General features: G+C 35.9%; 1 protein-coding gene across 2 annotated transcripts; it reads left to right on the top strand.

Moving 5' to 3' along the window:
- Positions 1-766: 766 nt before the first annotated feature.
- On the top strand, positions 767-12968 carry LOC103720586 (AUGMIN subunit 2-like). Of its 2 annotated transcripts, none has more exons than XM_008810352.4 (6): positions 767-951; positions 2170-2223; positions 4040-4144; positions 4751-4819; positions 11601-11714; positions 12296-12968. In XM_008810352.4, exons 1-6 carry the CDS (start codon positions 835-837, stop codon positions 12542-12544), a joined length of 708 nt encoding a protein of 235 aa, XP_008808574.1. In that variant the 5' UTR covers positions 767-834; the 3' UTR covers positions 12545-12968. The 2 variants fall into 2 exon arrangements, with proteins under 2 accessions (XP_008808574.1, XP_017701536.1); XM_017846047.3 differs by having other exon boundaries at positions 768-951; positions 2170-2298.
- Positions 12969-16605: the final 3637 nt, after the last annotated feature.

Below are 16605 nucleotides of genomic sequence, written 5' to 3'. Positions count from 1 at the left end.
CTGCAAAAGAACTCCTTCATTTTTTTTAAACCCCTTAGATATCTCAAACTCATCCACCAACTTATCCATACGTGCCTGTCTCTCAGAATAACCCTCTTCTAATCAAGATTGAATTGCATGGGTAGTTCAAAAAAATTCTCAGATAATGTGCCCTAAGCTACTTAACCATTAGGTAAATAGAAATCTATAGTAATTGAAATTCCTTAGATCATCATACCTCCTTCGTATTACCCAAAGCTTGGAATCTATGCATTCTCAACTTGCCATGATGACTTCAAACTTTCCTTTTGTATTAGGAGTGATCTCCAATTTTCTAGCATCTTGGTTGTTTAACAATTGTGAGTACTTCCTGAATCCACCTAGACGATAATTTGGCATCGAGCTATTCTACCTTGTATCTCCATTAAGGAAATTGCAGAACTCGCGCACAATAAGCGACATCAATGGAGATTTCTGGTGGCTCCAATTCTTGTATAGCTACAGCATCCTCCATCCTTCAATGAGAATTTTTTGTCTTGCATTGGTGTCCTGGTCCAAACTTGCCATTGCAATTAAAAGATAGTTCCTTATGCAATTAAAAGATAGTTCCTTATCTCTCCTTTCTTTGAGCTTAGCTGGACTTCTTAATAGGCACAGGATTTGGACTGTATTCAAAATTTAATTCTCTTGATTTTTCATCTTGATTGATGATATCATGACCATCCATCAAATAGAACTTTACTAGCTTAGTTTGAATTAGTATTTTTATATTCAGAGTACAAAACGGAAGGGGCCGGCCAAACAAACCTCGCCGCTCTCTTTCCCCTTTCGTCCAGTTCGCTTCGGGAGTCCCAAATGTCGGTCTCCGGCGACGCGGGTTGGGGCGCGAAGAAGCCTCCGAAGCGCCTTGGAGGCATGGCCGAAGCCCTCTCCATCGCTTCCGATCTCGGTTTCTCCATCCCTCCCCTCCAGGTCCCAAATGTCCTCCCTCCTCCCTTCTTAGATTCTCTTTCAATCCCCTCTTCCTGTAGATCTTGGACCTTTTCTTCGTCAGAGATCTCGGCTTTCGTATTTAATTTCGACACACGCATGGGATCCCAGTTCTTCGAGGTCGGCAGGCAGATGGATTACTCCAATTTTGTGTTACTCCAATGGCAGCTTGAATTTGCCTCGAAAAGTTGCGATTTTTGGTAGTAGTAATCTCTTCGAACAAATGAACTGGATGAAATTCAAATTTCTAACACCTTTGCATTGCCAAAACTCCAAAGGAAAACAGGATATATTTTTATCATTTCTATCTAATTGTGCATTCATGTGAACTTGTTCCTTTGTTTTTTGTTTTAAGTTCATTAAATTTTAGTTTTTATGTTGTTTCTCATAGTGGATTTGGAGTTTTCACGTCTGTTGACTTGATTGTAGCTGATAGGGTGATCATGTTTGTATGGGTTTTCTGCTTTGATTTAAGTTCCATAATTAAGTAGAGCTTAAAGGTTTGGAGTTTCCCATCTGCTAGAGGATGCTTTTATTGCCTTTTCTTCTTCTGTGATTTATTGGAGATACTAAATTTCTCTAGATGTAGTCTAAGTACTACTTAACTTTCTGGTAGGAGATAAAGACTCTGGATGTGGTTAGGCTATCCTGGTCCTCGCCCAAACAAGGAGTGTCATGCATGATCCATTCTTTAATTTGATATGTTTTGAGCATTCATTCAATACCTAGATGTACTGATTTATTTAGTTTGAAATTGTCTCTTTAAACAATGTTGGAATTGGTTGGTCGCTTGCTTGATTGGAAGGACTGCCGCTTTTCTAGCTAGTCAGTGAGCCAGAGAGGGTAGGAGTCTTCTTCAGCCTTTGTGGGAGTTGCTGGGGGACAGGAGAGCCAGTGGGATAAAGCTTTTTCTTCTCCTCCCGAAAGGAGACCCGGGAAAGAGCTATGCTATTGACCGACCCTTTCGTAGTTACTTCGAATCAATAGGCCTCTCATTTTTCATGAGGCGGGCCTCCTCATATAATATTTGATTTAATATTCAATCTTCTGAGGGTTGTCTAGCTTTTCTTTTAATAGAAGAATTAATTTCTAGGATTTCTTGTTTAGTATATCTTGTTATTCTGTTGGACATGCAATTTCTCTTCAAACTATGTTCCTTAGCATCATTTGATCCAATTTTCAATCTTGTGCATGTTATAGGAAGATCAACGAAGCATGTCTAACTCCTTTGGTGGTGACAAAAGTGATGACTTGGTAAGGATTTTAAGACAACTTACTTCAGTACAAAAAAACATTGCCAATTTGCAAGTGGAACTTCAAGGACGAAAGGTGAAACAATTGCTTGTGCTTTTTTAGCTCAAATTGACTCTGGAGATCTGTTGCTGTTCTTTTTGTCTTTCATGTACTAATACCAAGACTAGAGACACTGCTGTAGTAATGTTTTAGTTCTTTTTATTTAAAAAGATTCCACTTGTTATTTGCATTAAATGAGATCAGTCTTTTTAAATTTCTAGTAACACATCTTGCTTTGTCGTTAATATGCAACCCAAAGCGAAGTCTTTTTCTAAAGTAGTCATATTTCAGTATACTAACTTAAAGAGTGCAACATCAAGTACAGGTTTCACAACTAGGGTTGAATGAATAGTGCGGGAGATCATGTCAACAACTGACAATTTTATATTGTTTGAGAGTTACTTATTGGTGAAGTTTTCCTTGTTCTTCCAATTGGGAAGTCAACTTTGTATATTGGCTGCTTGAGTGTGGGAAGACCATCTTTTAGATGTCAATTTGAAGGGAAGGTGTGCTATATTTCCTTATTTCTAGCAAATGGTTTTCGATATATGGGTACTATATCTTTTACTTTGATTTTCAAATGCACTATCAAGTTCTGGGTGAGTCCCCGCCCGCCTCCCCCAATTTTTTACAAAATTCCTTTTCAGAGGAGGGCTAATGCATATAGGTTCTTTTTCAGTTACAGTTTATAGTTTGGGGTGGGAGAATCCTGTATCACTAGCAAGATTTTAAAACCCAAGATATTGGCTGCTCTGGTGGATGACTTATTTTGATATGAAATCAAGATCTTGGTTGATTTTTTTGCTTGAGATGATGAGAATATTTTTAAAAAATAAAAACCAAGATAATTTGAGATATTAACTAATATATATGACCAAGGTAGCAAAATATCAGCCACTGTAGTAAAGCAGAGATTAACTGTTCCTTTGAGGCATCGTTTTTGATTTTTACTAATTAAAAATCCATTTAAGATAGTAAAAGATAGACTATAAAATTGATGCTGATATATTGATTTTGTACTTGCATTAGCTGGGCAAAGAGTGTTTTTGTCCCTTCATAAAACCTCCATGGTCACCCAATCAAACCTTATAATTCTATTAACTATGCTTTAGCTGCATTCATCCAATCACCAATATGTGATTTTCTTTTTCTAATTCACTTCCATCCAAATTCACAAGTAATTTTATGTTCATACAAACCACATTTTCAGCTTTCTTTGCCTATATCTCAGAAATCCCTGAAGCTTTGCATTCTTGTTTTTGTCCGATATCAATTTGGACAGTAGATCTCAAGCTCTTTGACTGGTCCTGTATCGGTTTTGTTTAAAATTAAGCTCTCTCTTTTTCTTTTTCCTAGTTTCTTGATGTATCAATCATGATAAAAGTCAATATAGTTGATTAAATTTAGTGGTGCTACATATGTTGATTTCCCACCTCCATTTTCATTTATATCTTGTTATTCTTTTCTTTTGTTTGCATAATTTTGCATCTTACTGGAAGCAGTTGAACTTAACAAATATTTAGAATTGCTTGCCCATATGAATGTCCTTGCTTTGTAGGAACTAGCTGCTTCATGATGGAAATGTTATTATTCTAACTTCTAGTGCTATTTGGCCAATTGCATCAAGCAAATACCACTTATCTATGCTGTTTTGACTGTTTTGGATGATAAGTATGTGTTGTAATAAAATCATACTTTTCTGACACTTATGTGTCTTGACCAATGTATCCTTTTTATCAAGCTATTTTTTTTTATATGCATTTTTTCAAATGCACAGGATGATAAAAATGTTGCACATCTGACCCATGTGAGTGAAATGGAAAAGAAATGTGAGTCTTTGGCCAGAATTACTGCTATTCTAAAAGATGTTATCCAGAACAAGGTATTACGACCTCCAAGGTTCTTCATTATGACCTCTTTGGATCTTCAAATTGTGCATAAAAGTAATGTTGCCAATATTTTAATTTGTTGATACATTTAAGAGTGGAACATTCATATGTTGTATTCTGTCCTGGTGTTAGTTTCTGTCCTCCGTTTTACATCTGCTGCTTTTTTTCATCTGTATCTTTAATGATTGTGATTCTTATTGCCTAGTTAATTCTAAGCTTGCGTTTTAAAGCTACACCCTATAACTGTGATCTCCACTTTCAGGGAAAAAATATTTATCTTGTAAGAGAAGATGTAAAATTTTGTGCTTGATAGGAGTGTGGGCCATTGATATCCTAGGTCATGCATTCATACAGAATACAGACTTCAATAAGCCGAAAGAAGAGTTAGATTTCTAAGTCTGTAGTATGCATGAGGCCCAACCTCTCCTTTAATCATTTGAAAGAGAAACTTTGATCATTATAGTTTAGGAAATTCATCAGACTTGCCAAGCCTAGATAGCCTAATTAATCTCCACCCATATATCAGCGATTGAAGTGGATTACTTTGTGATATACCACTTATCAGAATCTTTTCTCATAGGGTGGACTTGTTTTGTCAGGATCGAATCATTGCTCGGCTTCAACAACCATATTCTCTAGATTGCATTCCAGTGGAAGCTGAATATCAGGTTAGAAGCTTAATAAATTTAAATTCATGCTTAATAGAGTATTTGATATGGGGAATTTTCATTCTTTCAATTATCATCCTGATACTAATGCAAGGGAAACTCTAATATTTATTTGGATTAGAATCTGGTTACTTCATATTTAATTCTCTAATATTTCGATGACAGTTAGAAGGTATATGTTGATCCCAAGACTAATTATAGCACCTCATTATAATATCATGGGGTATCGAATTTGTCTCATCATAGTTTCTGTGGTCTGTGAGGAATAAATTGCTTCTAATTTTCAAATAAGGATTTTAGTTTGTATGTTATTTTATTAAAATTGCTATTTTTAGATTACATTCTGGCTGCAAGCTTTAAGGACCATAACTTGACATCCAAACATTTTTTTCAGCTTCATAATATACAATTTTGTAGATATATCTTTTTGAAGTGTTAACAGCATCAAATAAGGATTTCTAGAACATGTTATTGAGCATGCAAGTACTATAGCTGGAGTGGTGATGTAAATGTCCTTTTCATTTAGCTTAGGTCTAAGGATTTGTTGGTTAGTTTAGTTTATCTGGATATTGGTTTAGAATACAGCTAAGTTTCTTAGAGCAAGTTAACGGGTTTATCTTCATAGGACTAAAACAATTTGCAAGGAAATTAAAAAAATAGATATGTTTTGATTATCACCCTTCTTCTCATTCATGATATACTTCTAGAATTAAGTTTTTCCTGACTCTAGTATTTGGCTCAATTCTCTGGTCATTGGTTCAACAAACACTAGTTTTCCTTAGTTTTCTTGACACCCAATATAATTGCACATGCTGTAAGCACTAGGAGATCCTACATTTTGAGAGGTTATAGTTAGTCAAGGACATGCTTGTCAGTCTATTAAGATATCTACGAGTACTGAAAGGAGTTGCTTAATTTGTTAATACTCAGCACACACACTGTTCAAGGTAGGTAGCACGCTACTCCTCATTCCCTCCTTTTTTTTTTTGGGGGGGGGGGGGGGGGGGGGGGGGCTTGAAAAATGGCTCAAAAATAGCAAAAAAAAGGAAGACCATGCCAAAATTTTTGATTTGGGCTTGATTTTTTTATATATTGTAGATCTATGGATGATTTTAGTTATCGGTATATATATTGGACTTTAAATGTATGCAATTAATTGTATTATTTTTTAATTTTCATGTGACCACTTAATTTGAGGATATTTTATATTATTCATTTTATGATTTGTGTCATTTTAAAACAATAAGATGCATCATATAGGTTAAACTGGGATCATAGAAACATTAAAAAAATCAAAAAAATATTAAATTAGATTTAAATTCATTGAAAAAGTTCAAAAAGAGTGATTACCAATTAAATATTCTTGAAAATTTCAAAAAAAAGGGCATGCTGGTCTGTGAACCGGCACACCCTATGCCTACCGCTTCGGTACGGTGCCGACCCGTACGGGTCTTGGTACCGGTTTGGCGGACCTTGATCTTATATATGCGAGAAATATTTTTCTAAAAAAAATACGTTTCTCAAGTACTCTCTCAAATTTCTTTAACTGTCATAAAACTTAAGATTGCAGCTTGCATTGGGTTCCATGCTATTCGACAATAAAGTCATAATTTGTGAGTTTCCTCGCTGCCATTCCTTCATCTTGTTACTGTCAGTAGGTAGATTTTCAATGATATCATGCTTTCCTTTTGCCTTGAGGAAAACATCAACTGTTTTGGCCCATTGAAGATATTTCCATGTCCCACAAAGCTTGATAGATGCCAAGTAAATCTCCTATGGTAACCCCAACTTTTGCAACAACTTCTCCACTCGCCACAATGAAAGTTGAAGGAACAATAGACAGCAGCTTTCAGCAAAGCAACAATGTAGGAAACCCAACAAAAAATTTGGCTTCACTCGGAACCAGCAAAAATGAGGAAATTTTAACAGGGTAGTAACTGAATTAAAAGCATCATTTTTTTGCACTTCTGCACAGAAGATACACAGAGTGCTGATTGAGAAACAAAGTGAAGGCTCTTGCCAACATCTAGCAATCCTGGGATTATGAGGTAGACACAGAATCACTCCTTGAAAAAGACAACATCAAATACAGCACCATTAATCTTCAACAATGCTCTTTCCACAGCATCATGTGCTTCTTTTGAAGAAATAGGGCACTGCTACAAACTAACAGTTGTGGGATTGACAAGCATCCCACAAATAAGAGAAGAAACACTCTTACAGATAGAAAGGAGTACTTTATTTGCAGCAAAACGTCCCACAAACTAGGGTTTCCTCCCCTCTTTGTTTTCAGGCAGCAAAACAAACACATATTAGGCCCTAATCCTGCTTTGGTATCATGTAACGGCTTCAGGCTAAGGGAAAAATCAGAAAAGAGTGAAGAAATAAAATATTGGAGAAGTGAGAGAAAAGGAAGAGAAGGGGAGTAGGAGATGACATGAGAAAGAATAATAAAGGGAGAAGGATACTTCCACACTCCCCACACACTCCTCACATTTTGTGGCACCAAATTTGTTAAAACAAGGGAGCTAGCTACTTGTTTGAGCTTTAATGAAGGTCCAATAAGCCAAATTTATGGCAAACCCAATAACATGAAGTACTGCAGCAGATTATAACTAAAAACATGATAAATATTCCTTAAAAGTTCAACACTTCTTGCCTTACAAGACCCTCCAAGTTTCTAGTTTTGCATGAACCCTACAGTTTGGCCTTCGATCACCATGTTTGCTTTTACATTATCTTAACCTATTCGGCAATTTATTGCCACATTATTCTTGGTGGTGCTTCCAAGTCACCTCTGAGACGGCAAAGGTAAAGATGGAGGTTGGAAGGTACTGGAGCCCAGAGGGAAAAGATCTGATAGGAAGTTCTGCATGGGTCATATTGGAAAAGTTCCTTGTAGGGCACAAGATAATTTTTCTAAATCTTTTGGTCTTTATCAATTGAAGGTTTATCTTTCCCATTTTCTTATCCTTAAAGGAGTTTGCTTCAAGACTAGAGATAGAGAGCATCATTGGAGGGAGTGCAAAAATATCCTGAGTGTTTTTGCAACTATAGGATTGGCCATAGAAGCTTTATTTGTAGGAGGCTTCCACTTGGTGGTCTAGTTGGAATTTGGTGAGAAATGGTGGAGCATTAGATTATTCTTGGTTCAATGTCCATTCCTATATTGAAGCACATGAAGAAGTAATTTGATGAGGATTCAACCACTATCTTATCCTTTAATGAAGCTCCTAAATAGAGGAAGGTGGAGAGCACTTTTGTATTTCTTATGTTGATATGAATTGGAAGTGGGAGGTAAAGGCTTTAGACGATGTTGGGGCTTTTATTATTAAATTCTCTTCTGGAGCTAAATTTAGGAAACCTCATATAGAGGTCCTCTTCATGTTGTCAAGAGTGACCTTTTTGTCTAGCCATAAAGTTTAAATTGTTCAATGTCAATGGTCTTTCAAGGAAATACATGGAGTTTAATCTTATGATGGTCTGCGATGGCTTGAGAGAATACCGAAGGTTATGAAAGAAAATATTGGTGCCTTTTGTTATAGTTTTAAGATCAGGGTGGATAATTGGCTCAACTATGTCATATCTCCTAATCTGAAACCCCCAGCTCATTTAGTGAAAATTGGGATTGATGGTACAGGAAGGTTTATATTGAATTTAGAAGAAGGAAACCTTAAAGAAATTGGGTAATCCAATATTTGCTGTAGAAATTTGTAGAGTTTCTTCTTTGCACCTAGTTGAGACTCTTGAGTTGGGAATTGAGAGAGTTATTAAGATGGGGTGAAAATATCATTTCACTGAGACAGATTGGTAAATATCTCAAATTTGAACCAGGTAAATATTGAATCAGTGCCAATTGATTGTTCAGTTGGGATGGATCATTATGCTAATTTTGGAAAAGAAATGAGTAATAAGGAGTCTAGGCCTTGAGAAGATTTAAATCATGAGGAGATGCAGGATAGCTTTAACTACAGCATGAATGAGGTGACCCTCTTTGGGTCACACCTAGTTCAGGTAAAGGAGGCTCTTTTTGGGTCTCTAACCTACTTCTGATCATGTGACTTTATATCTGATTTTTGGGCTTGATTGTGAAAGTGACAAGGTCTTTAGATTTGAAACGGTTTGGCTTGGTAATTTAAATCTTGTTACTTTAGTAGAGCTGTGCTGTGTGAAGTTTTAAATATAATATCCTTTGCTCTTCTATTCACCAAGTTCAGACATATTAAGGGCAAATTGAAGCAGTGGTAAAAAATTGAAAATATTTACAGCATCAGGAGATGAATGGAGGAGTTGCTCTAGTCTATTCATGAATTAGATGTTAAGTGAGCAGACATAAGTTCTGTAGTGGACTGAGAGAGAACCAGAGCTGAAAATAAAGAAGATCTTAAAATGATGTAGAAATTTTTGTGGAACGAAGAGATGGAGAGGATTGACTCAGGAGGTTGATGGAATCTCTTATCATTTTCACAAAATTGTATATAGTAGAAGGAATAGAGTGAAGGTTGTTGCAGTTGGGAATTCTACTGTTACTGATAGCAACCTTATTGTTGAAATCAATTTTCTTAAGTTTGGTTGGCTTATTTTGGTAACGGAGCTAATTGTGGTATCTTTCTTCCATTTAAAACTGTAAGAGAATTAACTTCCCTGTGAAGTACCTTGACCTCCCTCTAAGGTCTGATGGTCTAAAGAAGAGAGCTTTGATGCCTCTGATTGAAAAAATAGAGAATAGGCTTGATAGCTCGGCCTGATATTTTCAATTGGTGGAAGATTAACTTGGTAAATTCTGGGTTAGCTAACTTACTGGTGTACTTAAGTCTTTTTGGTTCCAAGTAGGCTTTCTAACAGAGTTGATAGAATCAGAAGGTCGTGTTTCTGGAAGGTATGGGTGATGCTAAAGGAGCCTACTGTTTAGTTAGCTGGAAGTGTCTGTGCAAATCTGATGTTGGCGGGAGGGAGGGGGGTCTTGGTGTGAAAGATCTCACAGATCTTAATGCTGCCCCTCTAGGGAAATGATGGTCAAAAATTTTTAATGGCAATGATCATATCTAGAAGGCTTTTGTGGGAATACATAAATACAGAAGGAGACTCATTTGGAACTCTGGTCAGATGCCCAATGCCTCATATTTCTGGAGAGTTCTGAGTGCAAAGAATAGCTTTTTTAGTGGGATATTCTTGCAACTGTAATTTGGGGGAAATCATTGTAGCAAAGGAATGCCAGGATTTTATGTTTTCACCAAGTCTGTTCTGTTACTTGTAAATGAGATTTCTTTATTGTGGTCTGACTGGGCTTGGGTTTCTTCTTCCAAGGTTAGGAAGGATCTTGACTTTTCCATGTCCTAAATTTTTGTATCAACTTCATGAACTGGAATAAAATATTGATGGGTCTTGCCTGCCTTTATCAAAAATTCATAGGAATACCTCAGGTGAATACAAACTGGAGAATATGAATAAGGCTTATTTGCTAAAATATATTGTAGGCCATATGAAATGGAGAATCTTCACTGTTGATCATGTTCTACATATTTTGGAACATATGGGAACCAGAATTTAACTGATACAACTACAGCCGAACTATAAAAAAAGGCGTCTAAGTGCACGAGGCTTCCACCATGGCAGGGTCTAGGGAGAGTAAAATATACACAGCTTTACCTCTATGTATGGAGAGGCTGTTTTCGTATTTCGAAACCGTGACACACTGGTCACAATGGAACAACCTTATTGTTGGGCCAAAGCTTGCCCTTTGCCCTACCACCTTTGCCCTACCATCAATTAAATCAAAACATTAAATTGTGCTTATACAAATTATTGGTTTCTTGGCAATATGGGTGTTGTAAATCTTGTTTAGTGGTATGGATTTTTAATATGAATGCTAAATCATTGACTTTGCATTGGTATAGTTCGACTTTGCTCTTATATGGATGCTTGCAATGGCTCAAAGCAGAGATGATCCATCTGTCCATTTTGTTGCTTGTACTATTAAGATAGATAAACCTGTTGCATATGTTGCCTTAGGTGATCACTGGAAGCTGCCTAAGCATCTGTTTTTGACTCTTTTGTGCATTTAGGGGTGAATTGACAACTTATTGACCGCTTGTTCTCGCAGTTGAAAATCACCTAGTATCAGGCACATGCTATACCTGTCTTACTAATCCAGATTTGTGAAGATAAAGATTACAGAGAGGAATTTGGTAGATGGCTGTATATCTTACATCTTTTGTGAGAATGGATGGAGTTTTCATGTAGGGTTGATGGTGGACCATTATCATGTGATGGAAGAGTTCTAGTTCATGACAGACCATGTGATTGTGCATTGGTGGACACTACTTTTTTTCATTACATCATTTTGTTAAAAATACAGATCTTTTTTAATTGATGCATTCATATTGTATGTCTCTTTCTAAACATGTTAGAGAGAGAGTTAGAGAGAGAAGGAAATATACCTGTGAAAATATGGAGTGTGCTTATCAATTCCTTCATATTTTACATGGGCTCATGTATGGGTGCCTCCGGTGTACAGTGACCTGGAGATGTGTACTTATCAATTCCTCTTGAAAGCTTTTGAAATTTTTCAAATGAATATATTGACTAGTATTACTTGCCATTTGAATCGATGCTTAACGTGCAAAGCCTTTTCTAGAACTTCCCAAAAATAATCATTATTTTTCGTTCATGCCATCCCTTCAAATAATAGTTGGTGCTGGCGATAATGGTGGTATTTCGACTAGAAATGTTGTAACTTGTATTCATAGTTGAATATTATTAACTCTTACATATGATCCAGAAACAATTTTCGGAGCTGTTGCTGAAGGCTGCTAGTGATTATGGGGCTTTGACAGCATCTGTCGCTGATTTCCAGTGGAGCCAGAACTTCAGAGAATCGCCATCAGTATGGGGGGTATGTAAAGAAAAGAACATGATAGTTTTTTTGTTAAAATGTATGCAACACTAGGTGTTTTATGTATTGTAGGTGAGAATGATTATATCTATTGTTTGTTTCAAAAAAAATGCTGATAAAAATTCTTAGTATTAGAAGTATATTTGGCATTTGAGCAAAAATTTCTGTCCATGATATTCAACTGGCTTCTTTACTGGTAAATGTTCATATGTGCACTTCTGACTATCATTTTTTTGGTCCCTGAAGCAAGTGTTCTATTTAAATTCTCTGAGATCTTGTTACGTCATAATTAAAAGCTCCATTCACATGGTAAAGCTAAATGGTGATGTTTTTTCGAGAACCCAATTTTGCATCCAATTTTCCACATCAGATGCAGAAATACTTATTTTGAATGATTTTGGATACAAATTATTGTTGATAATTTTTATTATTGAGGTGCTCAAATTGTAGACCAAATCTATTGATATGAATCTTCCTCGTGTTGATTGGTGTTGCCACCTAAATTTTGTCTGTTCTATTTTTCTTGTTTGCTTGACTTTTATATTATGGTAGGCCTGTCTTTGACATTTCATCCTTTGAAGGAAATGCTGCGTCCAATCCCTGCTGCTTTGGCATCCTGCACTCGTTTCTTTGAGGCCATGTCTGCCATGAGGGAGTCTTTTGCAACCCTCCAACAACTACGTGTGAGTCGCTCTTCCTCACCTATGACACCAAGTGACTCTTCCGGAGGGGATTCCAAGTTCTTGACACCTCCCCAATGGAGAGAGGGATCAATGATCTCTGATGACTCAATTGTTGATAGTTGGAGACAAGAGCCGGAGGGTCTTTGAATGGAGGAGAATTGAGGTGGGTGATGGCATCAATCAAAGAAGGTTATCTTGGTCTCCTTCACTTGAAAAGGTCTCCTGATTATGTGGATTCACCAAACATACAGCTCATAAGATCCGGCACTACTCGCACAAATCCACGAGCTAATTCTTTGTTGTAATCTTATGTTGTAAGACATCTAGCGAGGAACCAACATTACATTGTAGCATTCATTGTCCATGAGAAGTCAGTTGTGATTCATTGGATATCCTAGTTTTGCTGGAGATGTATCACTTCGTATGTAAGAGATTATGTCCACTGGTGCATGTTTACCTGTGCATGAATGCACTAATGCATGCAAGTCTTATCTGCGTACGATGTATGATTTGTACTATGATCTGTAATCCAGAATCGAAGAATTTGCACACGTAAAAAAAAAAAAAAAAATTCCCAGTTTTCTAAAAAGATTTTCTAATTGAGATTAAGGTGAAAGTGGCAGAGTAAATTGTCCTTCAAAGTGTCATATAATTGCTCAGGCTTGGATGTTTCAGTAATTGGTGGGAATTAGGTACCTTATTGTTGGACCTTGGTGGACAATTTAATTTCACCATGCCTATGATGTTACCCTGTGCATGTTTACGTGCGTGTGTTTGCATGTGTCTTTCCTTGATTTCTATTTTCCGGTAGTATGGAGGAAAATATGGTCCACATGTAAGAGAATAGGGGTGGCAATTGGTAAGTTAGCTTAAATTCATGTTAGGTCAAAAATCCATAACCAATATTTTGTTCTATCAATAATCAAGCTGAAAAGATTTCATCAAAAAAATAATCAAGCTAAAATGAATAAATTTATATGAAACATGCTTATTATATACAATTAAATAGGTATCATATTCCATAAAAAGAAAAAATAGACTAGGGCTAGGAATAAGGAACCTAGGGTTGGGAGTGTTTTTTTTTTTTTTTTTTTTTTTTTTTGTTGGCGGGGGGCGGGGGGGGGGGGGGGGGGGGGGGGGGGGGGGGGGATGGATGTTGGGGGGGAGAGAGAGTGGACATTAAAAATAAGAATAAGAATATCACCAATGTTAAATATGCACAATCCGTTTTTCTCTTCAATAATTTTTTATTTTTTTAACCAATAACTGCAAAACCTTCTTAATTCCAAATTAAGCCTTGACTGGTCGATGACGATGGATAAAGTAATCATGCTGACAATTGTTTTCATAGTTGGTTAGCACCTCACCTTACTCTCCTTGCATGACCTAAATCAAAATCCAGCCCATTTGTTATTTGGTCAGTAAACTTAAACCTAACTAATTACTAAAAACCCTCATCTAAACCCATTTTATTTACATAAGTTGGTGGGTCTAGGATAGAAACTGCTACTTGTATTACATAATATCTAGTTAGCAGCAATTATTATGAAAATCTTTTAAATAGGACTAACTAGGTCACGTAAGTGGAAATCCTAGTTCTATCATTGAATTGTTTTGGTATAATTAATGTTTGGTTCTTCAAATACATTTCTAATTTACAATACCCTTGTTTGCAAATAAAGATTTAATTATGACATAAAAAATATTTTGTATATTAACGTGCAACCAATAAAATCAGAAAAAAAAGAGATAGCACATAGGATAAGGGGCAAACACGTGGTTTTCTTAGATGAAACCTCCAGAGTGATGAGCTGCGAAAGAGGCAATACAGTCAGCAGCATCATTCGTCTCTCTATGACATGTATGGCCGATAGGAGCCACACTCTGCCAAAAATCTGTAAATGTCGTGGAGCAGCAGCAATCATTTTGTGCCTGGAAGCAAAGCGAGAGTTTTTATATCTAAAAGTATTATTAACAGGCTTAGGCAACCCAAACTCCGATAGGGTTGGTACATGATTAGGTCCTCGACTTGGAATAGCTTTAGAAAAAGAATCCGGATGGACGATATCCATTCCGCTAAGGTCAGCGACCTATCTAATTTTACCAAGCTTGGATTCTCTCTTTTGTTCGTCAAGTGAAAGATCTACCACACCAACATTGCCTCCAGATTTTCCTTTTATTTAATAACCTTATATTTAAGGCCCCGTTTGGGAGAGTTGTTGGAAGTAGAAATTTTTAAAGTAAAGCTTTTATAAAAAGTTATTTGCTGTTTGGTAACTAAAATTTTTAAAATATTGTGGCACTTTAACATGTATTTGGTAAACAAACTGAGAAAGTAATTTTGTATGACAAAATTAACATAAAGAACATTACATAGTATTATACAACAAAGCATAATAAAATATAACATATATTAATACATAAATATATGATATAGTATAATATTACTGTAATGTAATATAATATTATTATAATATAGTAATATAACATTGTATACTATAGCATAATAATTTAATATAATATTAAATTATTTAACATAACATATCAATGTATTATAATATTAATATAATATTATATTTATAGTATAATATAATAATAAAGGTATAAAATATTATAATTATTAGTGTACTTTAATTTTTCATAATATAACATAATATTAAATTATTTAACATAACATATTAATGTATTATGATATAATGTAATATAATATTATATTTATAGTATAATACAATAATAAAGGGAGTCTGATCCATGGCTAGGGTTCTTTGTTAGAGCTCTATCATATTTTTTAGGTTTATAAAGAGACAAAGTATGTAATTGTTTTATTTTATTGTAGATATTTTGGTAAAAAAATAGCTTTCTGACAAAATTCAAAACAGTTTTTCGAAAAGCTCCAAAATAGAGCTTCTTCCAAAAAGCTGTTTTTAGCTTTCTGAAAAAGTTAAAAGAACTTTCCGAAATTTTTACCAAAAAACTTTTTTTCATTCAAAAATGCTTGCTCCCCCAAATGGTGCTAAATCCAACTAAATCTAACTGCCTCTGGAACCATCGTAAAGCTGTCTAAGAGACATATATGGTTGACAACCAAATGTACACAATCCGCCAAATATACTCTTTTTCTAAGCACTATTAAACATCCCAAAGCATCCATAGCTTCCCATTTGTTCAGTTGGTTAACACAGATTGACCTCACGGATCTATCATTTAATTGGTCTAGCTTAGCTTCCTGAAAACAACCTTGTATATATATGGAATTCTTGATACAATACTTTTTCCAGCCCCGTCGAGTCCTTTAAAATTCCAAACGAAACTTAAAACATCTAATATCTAGAGAGAAACATATAATATGTGGCCGCCAACCATACGAAAGGGAAACAAGAAAGAAAGGCCGCATGTTGTATAGCTTGGCAAGTCTTAGAGCTTCGCTCATAGGAGAGTAACTTCCAACAAGTTAGCGAGAGAAGATGTGCAAATTGTAGAAGAAGACAAACAAATCGGAGGCAGTTTAAGAAGCGAAACAACAACATACTTGTCTTGCACCCCAAAGAAAGAAAGCAATGGCTTCCAAACCAGGGAGAACGAGGAGAAATGGGACACTGTGAGTGGGGAGATGAGAGGTTAGATGGAGCTGATCTGGGTCCGATTCCTGTACTAACTAGAGACCACAAGCCTCCAATTATCAGTAACCACCACCCCATTGGCTGCGGTCCTCCAGGATCCCTAGAATGGAAGCAAGCTACCGCAGCATGCAAGGACGAACCTTCTCCTGCATACTCTTCTCCCAGCTCCCTCATTTCTCAGCTAACTTTGATTGCAGTAAAGTTTGCTTTATATTTTCCTGCAATCAACCAAATAAGAAATACCAAAAACCGTCTTTTCCTCCTGCAGCCAACCTTATCATCATTCCATGTATAATTTTTTCACACAAATTCATGCAAGCAATTAATAAAGCAAAGCTCCACACCGGTCCTCTTGCAACATAATTGCAACCATAAGGAACATTTCATTTAGCTAGGTTTTGGAATTAAGTATATAGTGCTGCATTTAAGAAGAAGATTACATGCTACGAAAAAATACACTATTAGATTGCTTAAAGCTTTTCTCATTTAACATATGCATATGGCAGTTGATTACACATTAAAGGCGACTCGGAGGAGTGTAATAGAATAGTTCTGATACCAACTGCTCTATCTTCTTGTTCTTACCAT

The sequence above is a fragment of the Phoenix dactylifera genome, chromosome 1, assembly GCF_009389715.1.
Source record: "Phoenix dactylifera cultivar Barhee BC4 chromosome 1, palm_55x_up_171113_PBpolish2nd_filt_p, whole genome shotgun sequence".
NCBI classification, from domain to species: domain Eukaryota; kingdom Viridiplantae; phylum Streptophyta; class Magnoliopsida; order Arecales; family Arecaceae; genus Phoenix; species Phoenix dactylifera.
Note: the sequence above shows the minus strand (reverse complement) of the source record. Positions and strands in the feature narration are given on the sequence as shown.